The 15474-nt window shown below is 31.9% G+C and overlaps 1 protein-coding gene across 10 annotated transcripts in view; it reads left to right on the forward strand.

The window, feature by feature from the left end:
- Positions 1 to 14958, forward strand: part of LOC148618873 (polycystin-1-like) — an 80431-nt gene extending 65473 nt beyond the window's left edge. For all 10 annotated transcript variants that reach the window (XM_088578187.1, XM_088578189.1, XM_088578191.1 and 7 more), the window contains 8 exons: positions 170 to 464; positions 5047 to 5138; positions 5995 to 6080; positions 7029 to 7316; positions 8866 to 9000; positions 9336 to 9653; positions 11373 to 11552; positions 12101 to 14958. In XM_088578187.1, coding sequence (XP_088434313.1) covers positions 170 to 464; positions 5047 to 5138; positions 5995 to 6080; positions 7029 to 7316; positions 8866 to 9000; positions 9336 to 9653; positions 11373 to 11552; positions 12101 to 12490 — 1784 coding nt within the window. In that variant the 3' untranslated portion in view covers positions 12491 to 14958. The remainder of the gene's footprint in view (positions 1 to 169; positions 465 to 5046; positions 5139 to 5994; positions 6081 to 7028; positions 7317 to 8865; positions 9001 to 9335; positions 9654 to 11372; positions 11553 to 12100) is intronic.
- The last annotated feature ends 516 nt before the right edge of the window (positions 14959 to 15474 follow it).

Genomic DNA, 15474 nt, shown 5'->3' on the forward strand with positions numbered 1-15474 from the left:
GTTTCTTAATTGGATCATTGTTAACAATTGACAAAGTCAATATAAAAATATATATGAAACAATATAATGAAACTTGATAGTCCCATAGACCTATCATCGAACTGGCTTAGTTTTGTCTCATCATTTTCTTATTTTTTTCCATATTTCATTTTAATTTTTCTTCATTCAGACACATGTCCCGCAACAGAACATCCAATGATCTCTGGCCTTGACAGTTTGACCAACAGAACATGCTGGGGAAATTTTGGATATAATGAAGACAAAAAAAATTATGGTGAGCAATGGAATTATTCCCAGAATTTGTCATGGCAGTATTATGACAGCTCTGAGACAGGAAGTAAAACACGCTTTGGTTATGTTTACACATATGGAGGAGGTGGTTATGTCCAGGAACTTGGTACTACTTACAATGATACCCTTGACAAATTGAAGGAGTTACAGACTAAAAACTGGATTGATGAAAGGTATGATTAATCATTCTTTTGTGTCGTTGATTCCGAATCCCTAAATTTTGTTCAAAATATCAAAAATCCTACATATCATGTTGAAAAAACTAGTGGTATACTTCTCAAAAGGCATTGGTATTAAGTTGACTATTAAGTAATAATGCTATTTTATGTAACCTGAAAATTTAGGTCAAATTGTGAACTTGTGACTTTATGACCTTCTGTGGAGTCTACCACTTAATATTTCTTCTTCATCTTGGATAAAATAGCATAAAAATAACATACAGATAATTGTAATTGATAAAAGGTTACTGTAAATTAAGAATTTGTTGCTGTTTTTATTATTGCAAAAATGTGACAGACAAAACTCACTTCATGGAATTTTCAATACAGCAGTTGTGGGATTAATCTCAAAAATAAAAACACACAAATGACAAAATCACATTTAATACACACTGTAATATATGTATTTACAGTGGTCAATTTTCTGAATGACCTTATTAATTTAATGTTATGCTATGAACTGGTTATGATGTGTAATCAAAGTGCTGAGGCACTGAGTCAATGAAGACCTCAAAGCAATAAAAAATATTCATGTAACCAAACTGTAAGCTAAATAAACCGATCAAAACTTAGTCCTTTTAAAGAATAACCATTTATTTTAATGCAGTGTATGTTTATACAGTCCGTTTATCAATATATATTTTTGGATCTTCTTTTGTATTATTTCTTTTGGTATTCCTGGCTGTACACATACATTGATGTCCTCAAAATTCCTAATACTTAAATCAGCATTTCTTACAAAATATGAATTCCACTGAGAATCACTGACTATCAAGATTAGATGAATTTTCAAAGTAAGAATGGACCCACACCTTAAAATTTCGGTTTGGGAATGCATGAAGTAGAAATGAATCCTGCAGACTGGAGGAAGTTGAACAAAGGCCCAATCTCAAGGGAGAAATGCGCAAAAAACTTTTCCTTGCTTGTGCTCACTTTGATGTAGAATTTTTTTTATAATAAATTAAAACTAAAATTTGTCCTTGTCATTGTTGTGTAGATTAGGCTATGGTACATACAATAAATGATTACCTTTCTCTAGGTATTTTTCAGTTCAAACAAGGATAAAAACTCTTGTTGTAAAAATTACTGTGTAGTTTAAAGATCATTAAACGAAAAACAACTTTGTAGCTCATAGATTTGAGCAATTTAAGATTCCAAATAAGTCGGAAAGTCAGTGATATGTGGTGAATATAAGGAATATGATGTCTTAATCACACGTGCACTTTGAGTGCAAATCCATCTTTTTTTCTTTCCAAAACAAAAAAGTTACTAGTGAACCCATACCCCATGAGTACCACTTTTTTTTATGATGAATCACTATTTGCTGAGTGTTTTATACCTGTCTGCCTTCAATAATTTATGTGCATTTCTTTCATTTTTTTTCTGCATGATTGTTTCACAAATATGTTTAAGATTACAATTCAAGTAACTCTTATGTTTTGCATATATACAAGTGCTAAGAAATCAGGCTTCATGTTTTTATAATTTTTTATTAAGAGATTTTGATAAATACATTGACAGCTGCTTCATGCTACACATACATAACCAGCACTTGAGAATCATGAACTTTGTTTCATGCTTTAATAGTGTGTCCTAGCAAGAAATGGTCTGTTTAACGTTTGCTTTCTTCTCACTTTAGCTAGTGATAACCACTGAAAAGAAATCCAGGAAAAAAATCGTAACAGTGCCTGATATATGCAAAATGTTACAATGTAAATTCATGAAAATAGATATGCATTTTAACCATATGATATGGAGAAACATCCTGTTTTTGGGAAATATTGTAACATGGACATATAATTTCGAGCAAATTATTCATAAATTCGGGCAAAAATAAAGGTTGGGTGGTTATAACAGTACTAGGTTTTTACTGGTTTTTAAACCACCAGGTCAATATTCCCACAGTGATCAATACTGGTCAATTGAAAATATGCAAACAATATTTCTGTCATTATTCATAGTTTTTGTCTTGCATTAAAAATGTTAATATGGTATATATCTACTATATTTCAGTGTTCTTAGGTTTTTTCTTTTAATATTTCTATCAGCTGTATTAACTAAGAAAAAATAAACATTTTTTTCTCTAAAATAATTCAAATTTATCTGAAATAACATAACAAACTTTACAAAAAATGTACAGTGTATTTCATGAGCACATCTTTGTTTCAATAACTATTAATAACAGGTAACATACATGTAAGTAAGAGTAGAACAGGTTACTTTTCACCTGTCATTGTTAAAACAACATCCCCTCATAACCAGATAGATCATAAAAAGTGGTTTGAAGTGATGAGTTTAAAAGTAATTTCATTTATTAGACAAAAACCTTCTAAATATAGAAAATGGAAAGCTTGCTAAGGATATTGCTTTAGGGCTTCTTCCATGTATGATTTTAGCTACCTGCTGATTTATAATGATGTATGGACCACCATTTCAAAATCTCTGGATCAATCACTGAATGTTGATTTATCTATGAGCAATTAATGTCACATTGTAAAGTAGAAAACAAATTAGATACATGTATTACAATGTTACAAAAATCATAATTTCATGTATGAAATCTTTAATTGATACTGTACTGCATTTGCCAGTAACCATAGTTAGAGTACACGCATATGTATTTTTGTAGTTTTCAGTGTAAATTTCTTGTTCACAGACATACAAATGTAAACTGCAAATTTTGCTAAGAAATAAGACTACACTGTTCTACACTAACAATAAAAACAGTATACCTGTCACCAGTTTTGAAAATTTTAAATAACTGTGTTCATGCAAAGTATTTGAATAAATAATGTATACCTTTGACACTTACCTAGTACATTGTACATGTAAGAATGTCCATGAAAATCAGCTCTTAGAAAAGGTCTGCTTTTGGTAGCCTTGATATCCAACACATTTTTAATGCACTTTCATGGCCACAGAATTTCTAACATAACTGAACCATATTGATAATCAGTTATGACTTATATGGATATAATACACATGTACATTGTATTACTATTTCTTACTGAATTTCCATACTGAATAGTACATGCCAAAATCTGTATCACATGCAGTATCAACAGGAGACTCCTATATCAACTCAAGGGCCACTGGCCTTCAGGGTGATATAGATCGAGGGTTGATACTGCATGTCAAATATATTTTTGCATGTCATGTTCATTCTTTATTATATTTTATCAATACAAAATGTACTTCAATTGTGTTCTTTGCAAGAGGTGACGTATGATATGCAATATATGTCTGGGGTGTGATATAGGGTATGCCATATAGGTCTATGGGTGTGATTTAGAGAATGCAATATAGGTCCATGGGTGTGATATACAGTATGCGATATAGGTCTAAGTGTGTGATATAAGATATGCAATATATGTCTGTGAGTGTGATATATATAGGGTACTTTAGGGGTGTGATATACAGTATGCGATATAGCTCTAGGGGTGTGAGATATAAGTCTAGGGGTGTGATATACAGAAGGCAATAAAGGTCTAGGGGTGTGATATAGGGTATGTGATATAGGTCTATGGGCGTGATGTAGGGTATGCGATAAAGGTCTATGGTCGGTGTGGAAGTTTGGATTTTAGGAACATGTACATGTACAAGTGTATGTATAATGTCATGGCTCATGTGTTCACTCACATCCCAAGGACATTACTTTATTTCACTGAATACCCCTCCTTTTTAATAGTTCAAGATTACCTACTGAATGTGATGAATATGCCACATGACCTCCTTTCATCCTTACCGTTGAAACAGAGACATTATTTATGTCTCTGCTTGGAAATCATAGTAATTTAACAGTTCTGTTTATTTTCTATTTTAAATACGTCTTTGTTTGCTACATGTATGTACATGTATGTTTACCATTTTATATTATTTATGTATATGTAGTAATTAACATATATGTACACAATGCTTGCATTTTATGTACAGAAGTCAAATTCCTGGGATCAAATTAATCACACATGAAATTTTCCAATAAAAAGAAGGGGTGCCAACCCTATGCACCCTCCCCTGGATCCGTCACTGTAATCTATACTTACTACACAAAAAGTGTACATTGCAGCTCCAAAAATCCGTCATTAGAAGCTCCCGACACCCTCATTAAAAGGGCCAGATTGAGAGAAATAAATTGGCAAATCTCAATTGAGCTTTCCTCCCTGCGAATGTTCGTGTCAATTTGACAAAATAGTCCTGCTCTCTGCCTCTAAATTTAAATAGTTAATATCATATAATCATTGAAATCTTCAAGTTCTACACATATTAAATAGCCTTAATATCGTTACACGCCCATGTCGTAGGTAAAGTAAACATCACATATTTGACATGGAGTATGATCGGTGGTGGAGTGATATCTTTATGCAAACTTGCAAGGAGAATAACCCGCGGAGTGTTATTTTGGTAGTTATATGTTGAAATGCCTACCCTGGGTATATAATTTGGTTGCCGACGATCTTTAAGTCAAGTTCAGTCTATAAATAGACTTCCTTGACAAAAAGTGTATCTGATATATAATAATAAGTACTTTTATTTCCAGAACTAGAGCCATATTCATTGACTTCACCATGTACAGTGCTGCAAATGATCTAACTACAGTTGTCAATCTTATGATCGAGTTTCCTCTTACAGGTAAAAATGTATTAATGGAGTACATACTGTAACTGGAGAGCATGATTTTACCTTCCACTACTGTAGGTCAAAGCCTAGACTCCTTAGTGACATTCCAGTGACAAAGCACTTCTGCAGTAGAATTCATCCTTAAGCCAAGTTGATTGATTGGCTATTTATATATAATTTAATTTGATTTGTAACAAGCTTTTTGATTGGTTAGTTATGTCTGAGCAAACCTGGTTATTTTGTATAACCGGGCTTGGTACTATGACATCATGAATGGTCCACACTCCAAGATGAAAAAAATCCCGAACAAAACAGTGTTTTGATTATGAATCAAATGTTAGTATTTGGACTGTTTGGTCATTAGAATGTTATTTATTTTTGAGCAAGTTGAACTCAATAACCTAGTTTGTGCAAGTTTACACTTTTTATTTATGATTTATCAGTGTAAAACTAATGCAAACCAGTTTATTTTGTATAACCTGTTCAAAAACATTACATAAGTAAATCTTTCTACTATGATGCAGGTTTGCCCTGTTGCCACAATTCTTATCAAACCAGTAACGGAACATTTCTTAGTTATATACACTTTTCTGTTTTATGTTGTTATCTTACAAATGTACAGGAAGGGATTATTTTATTAATAGAAATTTGTTTTAAAAAGGTGAGAAAATTCAGAATTTCTTGACATGTTGATTTGAAAATTTAACACTTTCAGGGTCCTTAACTACTAGATTTAAATTCAAAGTTCCTAATAGTATGAAACTGTATGGTCAAAATATGTATGTCTTGCTCTCCATCAATTAAAATTCCTGAAATTTTAAGCCTTGCTTTCTCTTGATTTCCTTAATAGTAATGTTTTGTTTTTCAGGTGGACTAAACACATCATCAGATATCCAGAGCCAAGTGTTACTCAGATTTGTACAGAATGTTGTAGATCCTCTCATGGTCTGTCAGGTTGGTGTCTGGTGTATAATAAGTTTTGATAAGGGGTCCATTATAACTTGCCAGTTGGTCCTCTTGTGGATTTATTTTATCAGATACTGTTTCATTAATAAATGATCCAATAGTTGAAAGTTATACTGTAATTTCTCTGGAGATGTGAAAAAACTAACTAAACAAAACAGATCAGAAACAAAAACAAAAACAAGCATAATTATTGGCCTGTAAATAAATTAATTTGCAGTCTTGTATAGATATTTTCTTTTTCTACACATAAACCATTCAAGTATTTATTTAACCTCAGTATTTAGATGTTAAATCTTAGCCATCTGTGACTAGCTTCTTCTCTTTTCAGTGTATACTGTTCCTTGTAAACCATCTGTGACACGCTTGTTCTCTTTTCAGTGTATACTGTTCCTTGTAAACCATCTGTGACTCACTTGTTCTCTTTTCAGTGTAGACTGTTCCTTGTAAGCCATCTGTGACTAGACTTTTTCTCTTTTCAGTGTATACTGTTCCTTGTAAGCCATCTGTGACTCACTTGTTCTCTTTTCAGTGTAGACTGTTCCTTGTAAGCCATCTGTGACTAGACTTTTTCTCTTTTCAGTGTAGACTGCTCCTTGTAAACCATCTGTGACACGCTTGTTCTCTTTTCAGTGTATACTGTTCCTTGTAAGCAATCTGTGACTAGACTTTTTCTCTTTTCAGTGTAGACTGTTCCTTGTAAGCCATCTGTGACTAGACTTTTTCTCTTTTCAGTGTAGACTGTTCCTTGTAAGCCATCTGTGACTAGACTTTTTCTCTTTTCAGTGTATACTGTTCCTTGTAAGCCATCTGTGACTAGACTTTTTCTCTTTTCAGTGTATACTGTTCTTAGTAAACCATCTGTGACTAGACTTTTTCTCTTTTCAGTGTATACTGTTCTTAGTAAACCATCTGTGACTAGACTTTTTCTCTTTTCAGTGTATACTGTTCTTAGTAAACGTCTACTTAGTATGCCACATAATTAACTCCATCAGAATCCAGGGCAAAACTCATCTATCGGACCCGTGGAACTGGTTTGAGATCCTCACCACCTTAATGGCTATTGTTATCAATGGTCTCTACATTGGATGTGTGGTAGAGGCTTCCAGTACATTCACCGATTACTTCAACAATAAATATGGCTTTACCAATTTCGAGGCTATATCTGATACTCACGTCGCTATGAGATATGTACAGGGTATTTTGATTTTCTTCCTAATGTTTAAGGTAAGTTGAAGAGAATGTAAGACTCAAAGCATTATTTCTATTCTATGGATTTGGACGCGGATTTTCGTAGTTCTTCGTAGGAATCATATTTAATACAAATAAGATTGAAATTGTCACTAGTCCTTCTTTGTTCTTGTTTCAGTTACATTATTTGATTGAACTAGTTTTTATAATGAGAGATATATATTTTTTAGCTCACCTGGCCAAAGGGCATGTGAGCTATTGCCATCATTTGGCGTCCGTCATTGTCGTTAACATTTATACAAAACTCTTCTCCTCTAAAACTACTCGACTGATTACAACCAAACTTAGTATAAATGTTCCTTGGGGTTTCCTGGATAGAACTGATGTGGGAATTTTTGATTCGTCAAAAAACATGGCCACCATTACTATAAATAGAACATAGGGGTCAGACAGTAGTTGTTCACATCTATCTCCAAAACTATTAGGTTTTGCTAAATTCTTACTGGGTAAAAGTGTTCAGCATGATACGATCTATCTCTGGTCAAAATTTGGTTTTAGTCCGATAAACCGTGTTGGAGTTAATGCATTTTTTCAACGATTTTTGCTATTTTTAATGTTATTTCTTTCAAAAATCTTCTCCTCTGACACGAACTTGACCAATTGAAACTAAACATGGAATGAATGTTCCTTTGGGTATCCTACAGAGAATTGTTGTTGGGATTTTTGATTCGTTGAAAAACATGACCGCCGTTACTAAAAATAGAACAGATTTTTGCATATATCTCTAAAACTGTTAGGTTCAGCTAAATTCTGACACAAGTAAAAGTGTTTCGCATTATGAGATCTATTTCTTGTCAAATTTTAGTTTTAATCTCTTCAGCCATGTTAGAGTCATTGCCCTTTTGCTCTTTTTAATGATATTCCTTTTCAAAAATCTTCTCCTCTGATACTCCTTAACTAATTGAAACCAAACTTGGTATGAATGTGCCTTGGGGTATCTTGCATAGAACTGATGTGGGGATTTTTCATTCGTCAAAAAGCATGGCCGCCATTACTAAAAATAGAACATAGCGGTCAGACAGTAGTTTTTCGCATATATCTCCAAAACTGTTAGGTTTAGGCAAATTCTTTCAGTAGCTGAAATGATCCTTATTATTAGGACTACAAAAGTCTTCAGGGATAAAAGTTGTTAGATGACTCCTTGTAAGAGTTATTGCCCTTGAAAGGGGAAAAATGACTTTAACAGTTTTCAGTCAATATTTTGAAAACTATAATTGATTAAAAGAAACTTTTAATTGTTGAAATGACCCTTATAAGCTCTACCAAAGACTTCTCGAGTCAAAATTGTTGTACAACTTCTTGTTAAATTTATAAGCCTTTGAAAGGCAAAATTCAAGCAGGTGGGCTATTCTGGCTCCTGAGAGCCTCTTGTTTTATTTTCTTGTTCTTTTATTATTAACCAGTTTTCTTGCAAGATAATTTCAAGTTTTGAATGAAATTTTTATAAAATTAAACACATGATAAAATGTGAGAACAGAATTGATACTTGTGATTTGAATACTTTTAAGATCGTTACCTATTTCAGGTTGTAAAACAATTAAGATTTATCAAGTTCCTGTATGTCTACGAGAGAACACTGAGTGATGCATGTGGCAGACTTGCTGGAGTGGCAGTTATATTTTTCATCATGTTCTGTTCATTTGGAATGGCAGCTTATCTGGTATGCTCATTATACAAACTGTCAAAATTTTCTATTATGGAAGTTGAGAACCCTTTAAAGGATTTCTTAGTAAAGTAGAATATACTTGATTGACGCCTCATTTTACATTTCAAAATATGAAGGAAAAACAGAATAACATGAAACATTCTAGAAAAATAATTTTCTTTATTTTACCTTCATTATTGAACACATGAAGTTTTAACTGAAGACTAATTATCTCCTATGAATATAATAAAGTATTGTATGAGATCATGATTGACCTCACAAGGTCATGATGACCAAACCTTAGACAGATGAGGTATTGCTACTTGTATTCTATTTGTTTTGTTTTTTAGTGGTATGGCAGATCAGTGGATGGTTTTGAGACATACTGGCATACTCTAACATCTCTTGTTGGTATGTTACATGGACACTTCTCATTCTGGACACTGATGGATAGCGATCGTGTCTTCACACACTTCTTCCTATACAGTTACTACGCCTTCTGTTATGGCATAACTATTGCATTAATATTAGCAGTACTCAGGGATTCTTACAGGACTACGAAAGGTCAGATGTTCTTTAAAGCCACAATGGACATGCAGGATTATGAAATGGTAGAGTTTATGATGAAAAGATTTAAATTGTGGGCTGGAATTGACAAACCAAAACAGGTCAGTATTTCTATTAATATGCTATTTTTTTTCTTAACTGCAAATTGTGACAATCTAAATATACTCAGAGGGAAATTGAATAGAGATCAGGAACTAAATTATTTAGTATTACTTGCAGTATGTAGACAATATATAAGGTCAAAACAAAAAAACAAAAAAGAAAAGGAGAACCCTTTGGCTTTCCTCTGCTTTTCAAAAGAAGTTATATGGGCACAAACCAAGGTTTTTTTTACATCATAATGGCAGCAGTGATTTAGCTAGTGCTCGTCATTTTCACCAAAGAATTTCATAAATGACGAAAATGTTTTAGATTGTTTTAGTAACTGAAAATTAGAAAAGTGTATAAAAAAATCCATTCAAAAAGTATTTCAGATGAATTTTTGTCACCTTAAATATAAATGTTGTTAAAAACTGTCAATCGAAAGTTACATAATTTCATCTGGCCTTACGCTCTGACAAGTTTATGACCCCAAGCTTGGTAATTACCTGGTCAACCAGGTTTGAAGCACATTCTATTGTTGTTAACCTGGCATCCCTGATATGTGCATTGTTAATAATCCTTTAAAATAACAACAATTTATCAATCGTTTGATCATTAGGACCACAAAAGATAATCCCAGGGATCTCACTCAACTTCAGCCTGTCGTTTTCAACTGCCGAAAAAAACTTTGAGTTGACTTGAGACATTTCTGTTTTTAAGTACGTTTAAAATATAACTTATATATACTCTTATTTTAAGTATTAGTCGTGTTTCGATCTTTAATGGATACCGACCGATATTTACTCCCATAATATACAAACCCTCCACGAACCTCTATCTATTTTTAGAAATTTAAATGCACACAAAAACAATGTCTCCGATGTAAATGGTTATCTCATGGATTTAAATTAATTTTAACGCAATAGCGGACAGTTAGGAAGTATTAATCAACGATTAATATTTATTTTACGATTTTCATTTCTCCTTGCAACGAAATCACAATGATTATGAACGTCTTCAATTCTAATCATGATCAGGGGTCAAAGGTCACTAAAAATTACCACCCTGCAGTAAGATATCATGCAGCATCCGCTTACAGAGTGCAACATTCTACAGTTGACTATGCCTATGTAGCCAACATCCTTTCTATCTGTCTAGTTTCTTCTGGTGACTGAGAGGGGATTTTGTAGGTACTATCTGATCAAGACCTATCTTGGGAACAGGCTCAAGGTTTCATCAATCAATTCTCTTCTAAAGATCTGTCTCCATCCTTCTGATTAGAGGAATTTTAGGTTGAAGAGGGCTTTTGAGGTGTGGTGTTTGGCAAAGGACAGGAGGATTTTCTCTTATTAGTTGAGTGTCAGGTCATACCATAATAGTAGCTTTTGTCAAATAGTAGCTATTTTTAGACTGAATGCATCAAAGCTTTGTCATGATGTAAAAAAAAATTCTATTTTACTATTTTTCTAATAGTAACTATTTTATTTTATTAAGTAACACATGTTTTCTTACAGAAAATAACAGTTATTTTGTTGTAACATTTATTGTATGTATTGTTATGCCTGTATCTGTGAACTTCAAATGAATATATTAAGAGTGTTTATGTCTTTAGTTTATGATACTATTGACTATTTACAAAATTCTGCTGCCCATGATATGTCGTTCGTGCTTTACACAAAAGTGACTAAAGCCCTCAAAATCCTAGCTAAAACCCTGATGACAGTCAGTTACTTTTACAGGGTATAAGAAGAGTTCATTTTGACAGAAGAATGTTTTCTGCATCAAGTAGAGGTAGTCGTCCATCTAGTCGGGACTCAATGCTTAGTTATGATCCATTCGAGACTAACCCTAGAACAACACGTCATGCTGCAGAGCGTTTAGAGGAAACTTGGGAAGACTGTCTATGTACACTTGAAAGGGTAAGAAACATTTAAATGACTTTAGCCTTGAAGCCCTTGAAAACAAAGGGGTAGTAATTTTGTTTTGTTTGTCCGTCTGCTCCTTCATCTAATGAAGTAGTATTAGTTTTTATTATGATGATATATGTTCATTTCAACATGGAACTTTTACACAATACATAACTACATATATTAAAAGATTATCTTTTTTTATTGTACTGATCTACATGTAAAGGCTCACTATTGGTAGGAAATGAGAAAGTTACTGAATATGATTTTTTCAGATTTCTTTTTATTGTGCTCAGTTGAATTTCCTATCCATTAAAAATTTGCAATAGCTGTACCTAGAGTAAAAATGGTGTCATATTTTCCATATTGTGCAGTGAACCTTGTCTAAACTGGTTTCTAACAAAACATTTTCTTTAAAGTCTCTCCGTATCAGTTTAAATTGTTTTGAACTTGTATATACCAAACATCAGTCTTGACAGGACAAATTCTACTTGGTGTTGACAGGATTCACTGTACTTAATATTTCAGTGTCAATAAATAATTACATAATTGTTCCACAGGTTTGTGGCCTTGATGATAAAGAAGATGAAATAATCAAATCAACACAAAAAGGTATCGATGAATGGAAGTTTCAAACAAGAATAAAAAATTATGAGAAGGAACTCCAGGGAACAAGTGAAAAACCTCCTAAAGGAGCACCTAGTGGAACACATGCTGTCCCTCGGGCTTCTAAAATTCCACGGAGGACTTCAACAACAGGATGTGAAGCTGGAAATTCAAAACGAGGCTTAGGTACACCAGACACAAGAACTACTTCATTAAGGGGACGTCCACTCAGTGATCAAGGTGGACGAGCTCCACCTCAGCCAAAAAGAACTAATTCCAGAGAACGTTTTTCTATTTACAACTTTTTCAAAAGTGTAAATCCTTCCAAAGATGCTTGGAAGTGATGGAGAAAAGTGTTCGATACTATTATTGTGTTCATTGAATTACAAAGAAGAATCATAGTGATGGTTTGAATCAACCGTAGGTGCAGGACCAAAGTTCTCTCCACAGATAGGAGATTTCATCACAGAGATACCATGAGTAGAGGTCAAAGCATTTTATTTAGATTAGGTGCTTGCTTGTATTTATCAACACAAATAGAGAAAGATGACTCTGATTATTTGTGATACATTTAGAACTGTGATAGAATTGGCTATTGTTTCATTATGTTGCCTTATTTAAACATTTCCATGCCTTATTTTAAAATGGGCAGATCAGTCTTATGCAAAAAGTGCCAAGTTGTTTTATGAAATACAGTATTTATCCGTTTGTATAGAGAATTTTAGAGTTAGTGGGAATTTTTAGATTTTACTTTAGATATGTCTCAAGCTCATTCAACTTTTGATACTTTTAGCAGTTTGATTTTATGGTTATTATATATTTTGTTCTCTTTTTTAACCTTCAAAGCTGCTGATTTTGTACTTTTTGTAAAACCTTGCCTTACTTTTTTGTGAACTTGAAATTTACGTATTTGTGCCTTTATGTTTATAGTGTCCTAATTAGAAGATTTTTTTCTTATTAAGAGACTCCCTAAAAATCATGATGAATTGAAATGAAACACAGAGCAAACAATATTTTCTGATAATTAGTTATTTTTGTGTCAGGTCTATCTTACTCAGGTTTTTCTTCTTGATAAAAAAATGTTTTTAATTTTTGTCATCAGCTTATAAAATCAAAGTATGAAATTGCATTTAGAAGCATTGTTCATCATCAATTATTGATATATTCATTTCATCTCAAGTACTAATTTATCATTTACAATTCATAATGATAAACTAATTCCATGCTAACTTATGGTGACTTATTATTTATTCTTCCTGTATTCATTGTACATATTTACCTATATATATACATATACTGCCTTTGACAATCATGTTTGCCGTGGATTTTTAGAAATATTTTGTCATTAATAAGTTTTTCTATACAAGTCAATAAGAAACAATAACAATCAAACTGTATTTAGAGTATAGGGTGATTATAATAGGGGTAAATAGTCACATGGCACAGGTAAGACAAAACCAGAAATACATGTATGAACTCTAGATTTACTGTTAAATTTTGGTGGTGAAAAAGTGTCTAGGGAATATTCTATTTTTACTATTTGTCAGCTGAATAGCGACTTTTCCTCAATATCATTTAAGAAATAAACATTAATTGTATATTATTATTGGATTTTTCAGTTCATTCTAACATTTTGTATGATATAAAATTACAATAATAGTATAGAAAAGAATCTTAGCTTTAATTCAAATTACGACTTGACTTTTGATATCTTCATTTCTTTTTGGTTTAAATTTAAGACTGAATTGATTAAGTGGTTTACACTACTGAATATGTATCAACAGGTTACTAGTCTCACCTGTGCTATGCTTCAAACTCTTGATGTGCATTATGTCTAATTAGTGCTTTGTAATACCAGTTATTTATGTCGTTTCTTCATCATATGTAGTAATTCATTATCAAACTTGCTAAAAATAATCATTCATTCATCCACAAAATAAATTTGAAAAAAAAAATTCTCATATCATATTTGAAGTAGATAACAGTTATTGAAGTTTTAAAATGTTTACATATTGAACAAAGTATTTTTGTTTTTCTCAATACAAACCATATAAGAAACTTTTAAATGAATTTATGAAGATTGATAATCACTGGTATGTTTTTTTTTTGTTTTTCTGAAATATACTTTGTTTCTTCTTAAATATAAGCAACATATGACCTTTATAATGATTGTGTAAACTTTTCTGTTAATTCCGTCCAAATTAGTATAGTGCTCAGGACTAGTATCACTTTTATAGAATTTAGGTAAAGTGCCAATTTAATATCAATTATTACATTTTGTCTGTATGTGTCTATGAATTAATTCTTTATAGTGCTCAAGTAACACAACACAATACAATTACAATCTAAAGACCTTTTGTTAATGGTCTGATTAGTGATATACAGATAAATACATGTTAATTTTACATAATTAAGTTTCTACAAAAAAATACTAGTAGTTTCATATTTTTGAATGCTACATTTTTTTTTTCAGTTTCTATCATAAAACTTATATAAAGGTTGTTATAATAAAATTATAAACATGTTACAAGCATTATAGTGCTATGAAATTATAATCTAATTACATTGTATTTTTGTGTTGTTGTCATGACGATTTTAGCATGACTCCAGATATTTTTGTTATTTGTTGTTGTTGACACAAAAAATGTACATATCATGAAAGATAAAAAAGAGTGATTTATTTTTAGCTATCAAATTTATTCATTATTTTTGTTTTTTGAAAGATATCTATTATTTACATTGAGAAATTTATGGTGACGAGTGTTTGTAAAGCTAGTTTGCTTTATGACTGATTAAAGTTTCATTGTTAGTATTTGTTGGTTTTATTTTGGATCATTTAGTCTATTGGACATCTGTTTTGCTTTGGTTTTTCCAAGTTTTACAGACTTATGCCTGTTAAACCTACTTGGATATAGATCATTGACAAGAAATGTGGGCATTGCTTCCTGTTGTGTGTTAGTTAATATCCAATTCCTTTTAATAACTCATAATTTTATCACATCAATATCTTTAAAATTTATGTTTCTAAATCACAATCAAGCCAATTGTTAAAGTCAATTGAAAGGAATTAAACTTTATGTGTAAACTGAAAGGTAAATAAAATGTGCTCTATTCAAAGGAAAATTTCATAATAGAGTAGAGAATGAAAATCTAAACAGAAACTCCTCAGAACTATCTTCAATAGTCTGTGTAGAACCCCTGAAAAATTTAAGTACAGCTCTGAAAAAAAAAAAAAAAATTATATGTGGAAAAAGTGCATAATGACAATAAGTTCTTACTTCAATGTGAGATTTCAACAGAACTGGCGACACAACAAGCAAACATCATT

The sequence above is a fragment of the Perna viridis genome, chromosome 4 (genome assembly GCF_037379345.1).
Source record: "Perna viridis isolate PV_CMFRI_1.1 ecotype Kerala chromosome 4, ASM3737934v1, whole genome shotgun sequence".
NCBI classification, from domain to species: domain Eukaryota; kingdom Metazoa; phylum Mollusca; class Bivalvia; order Mytilida; family Mytilidae; genus Perna; species Perna viridis.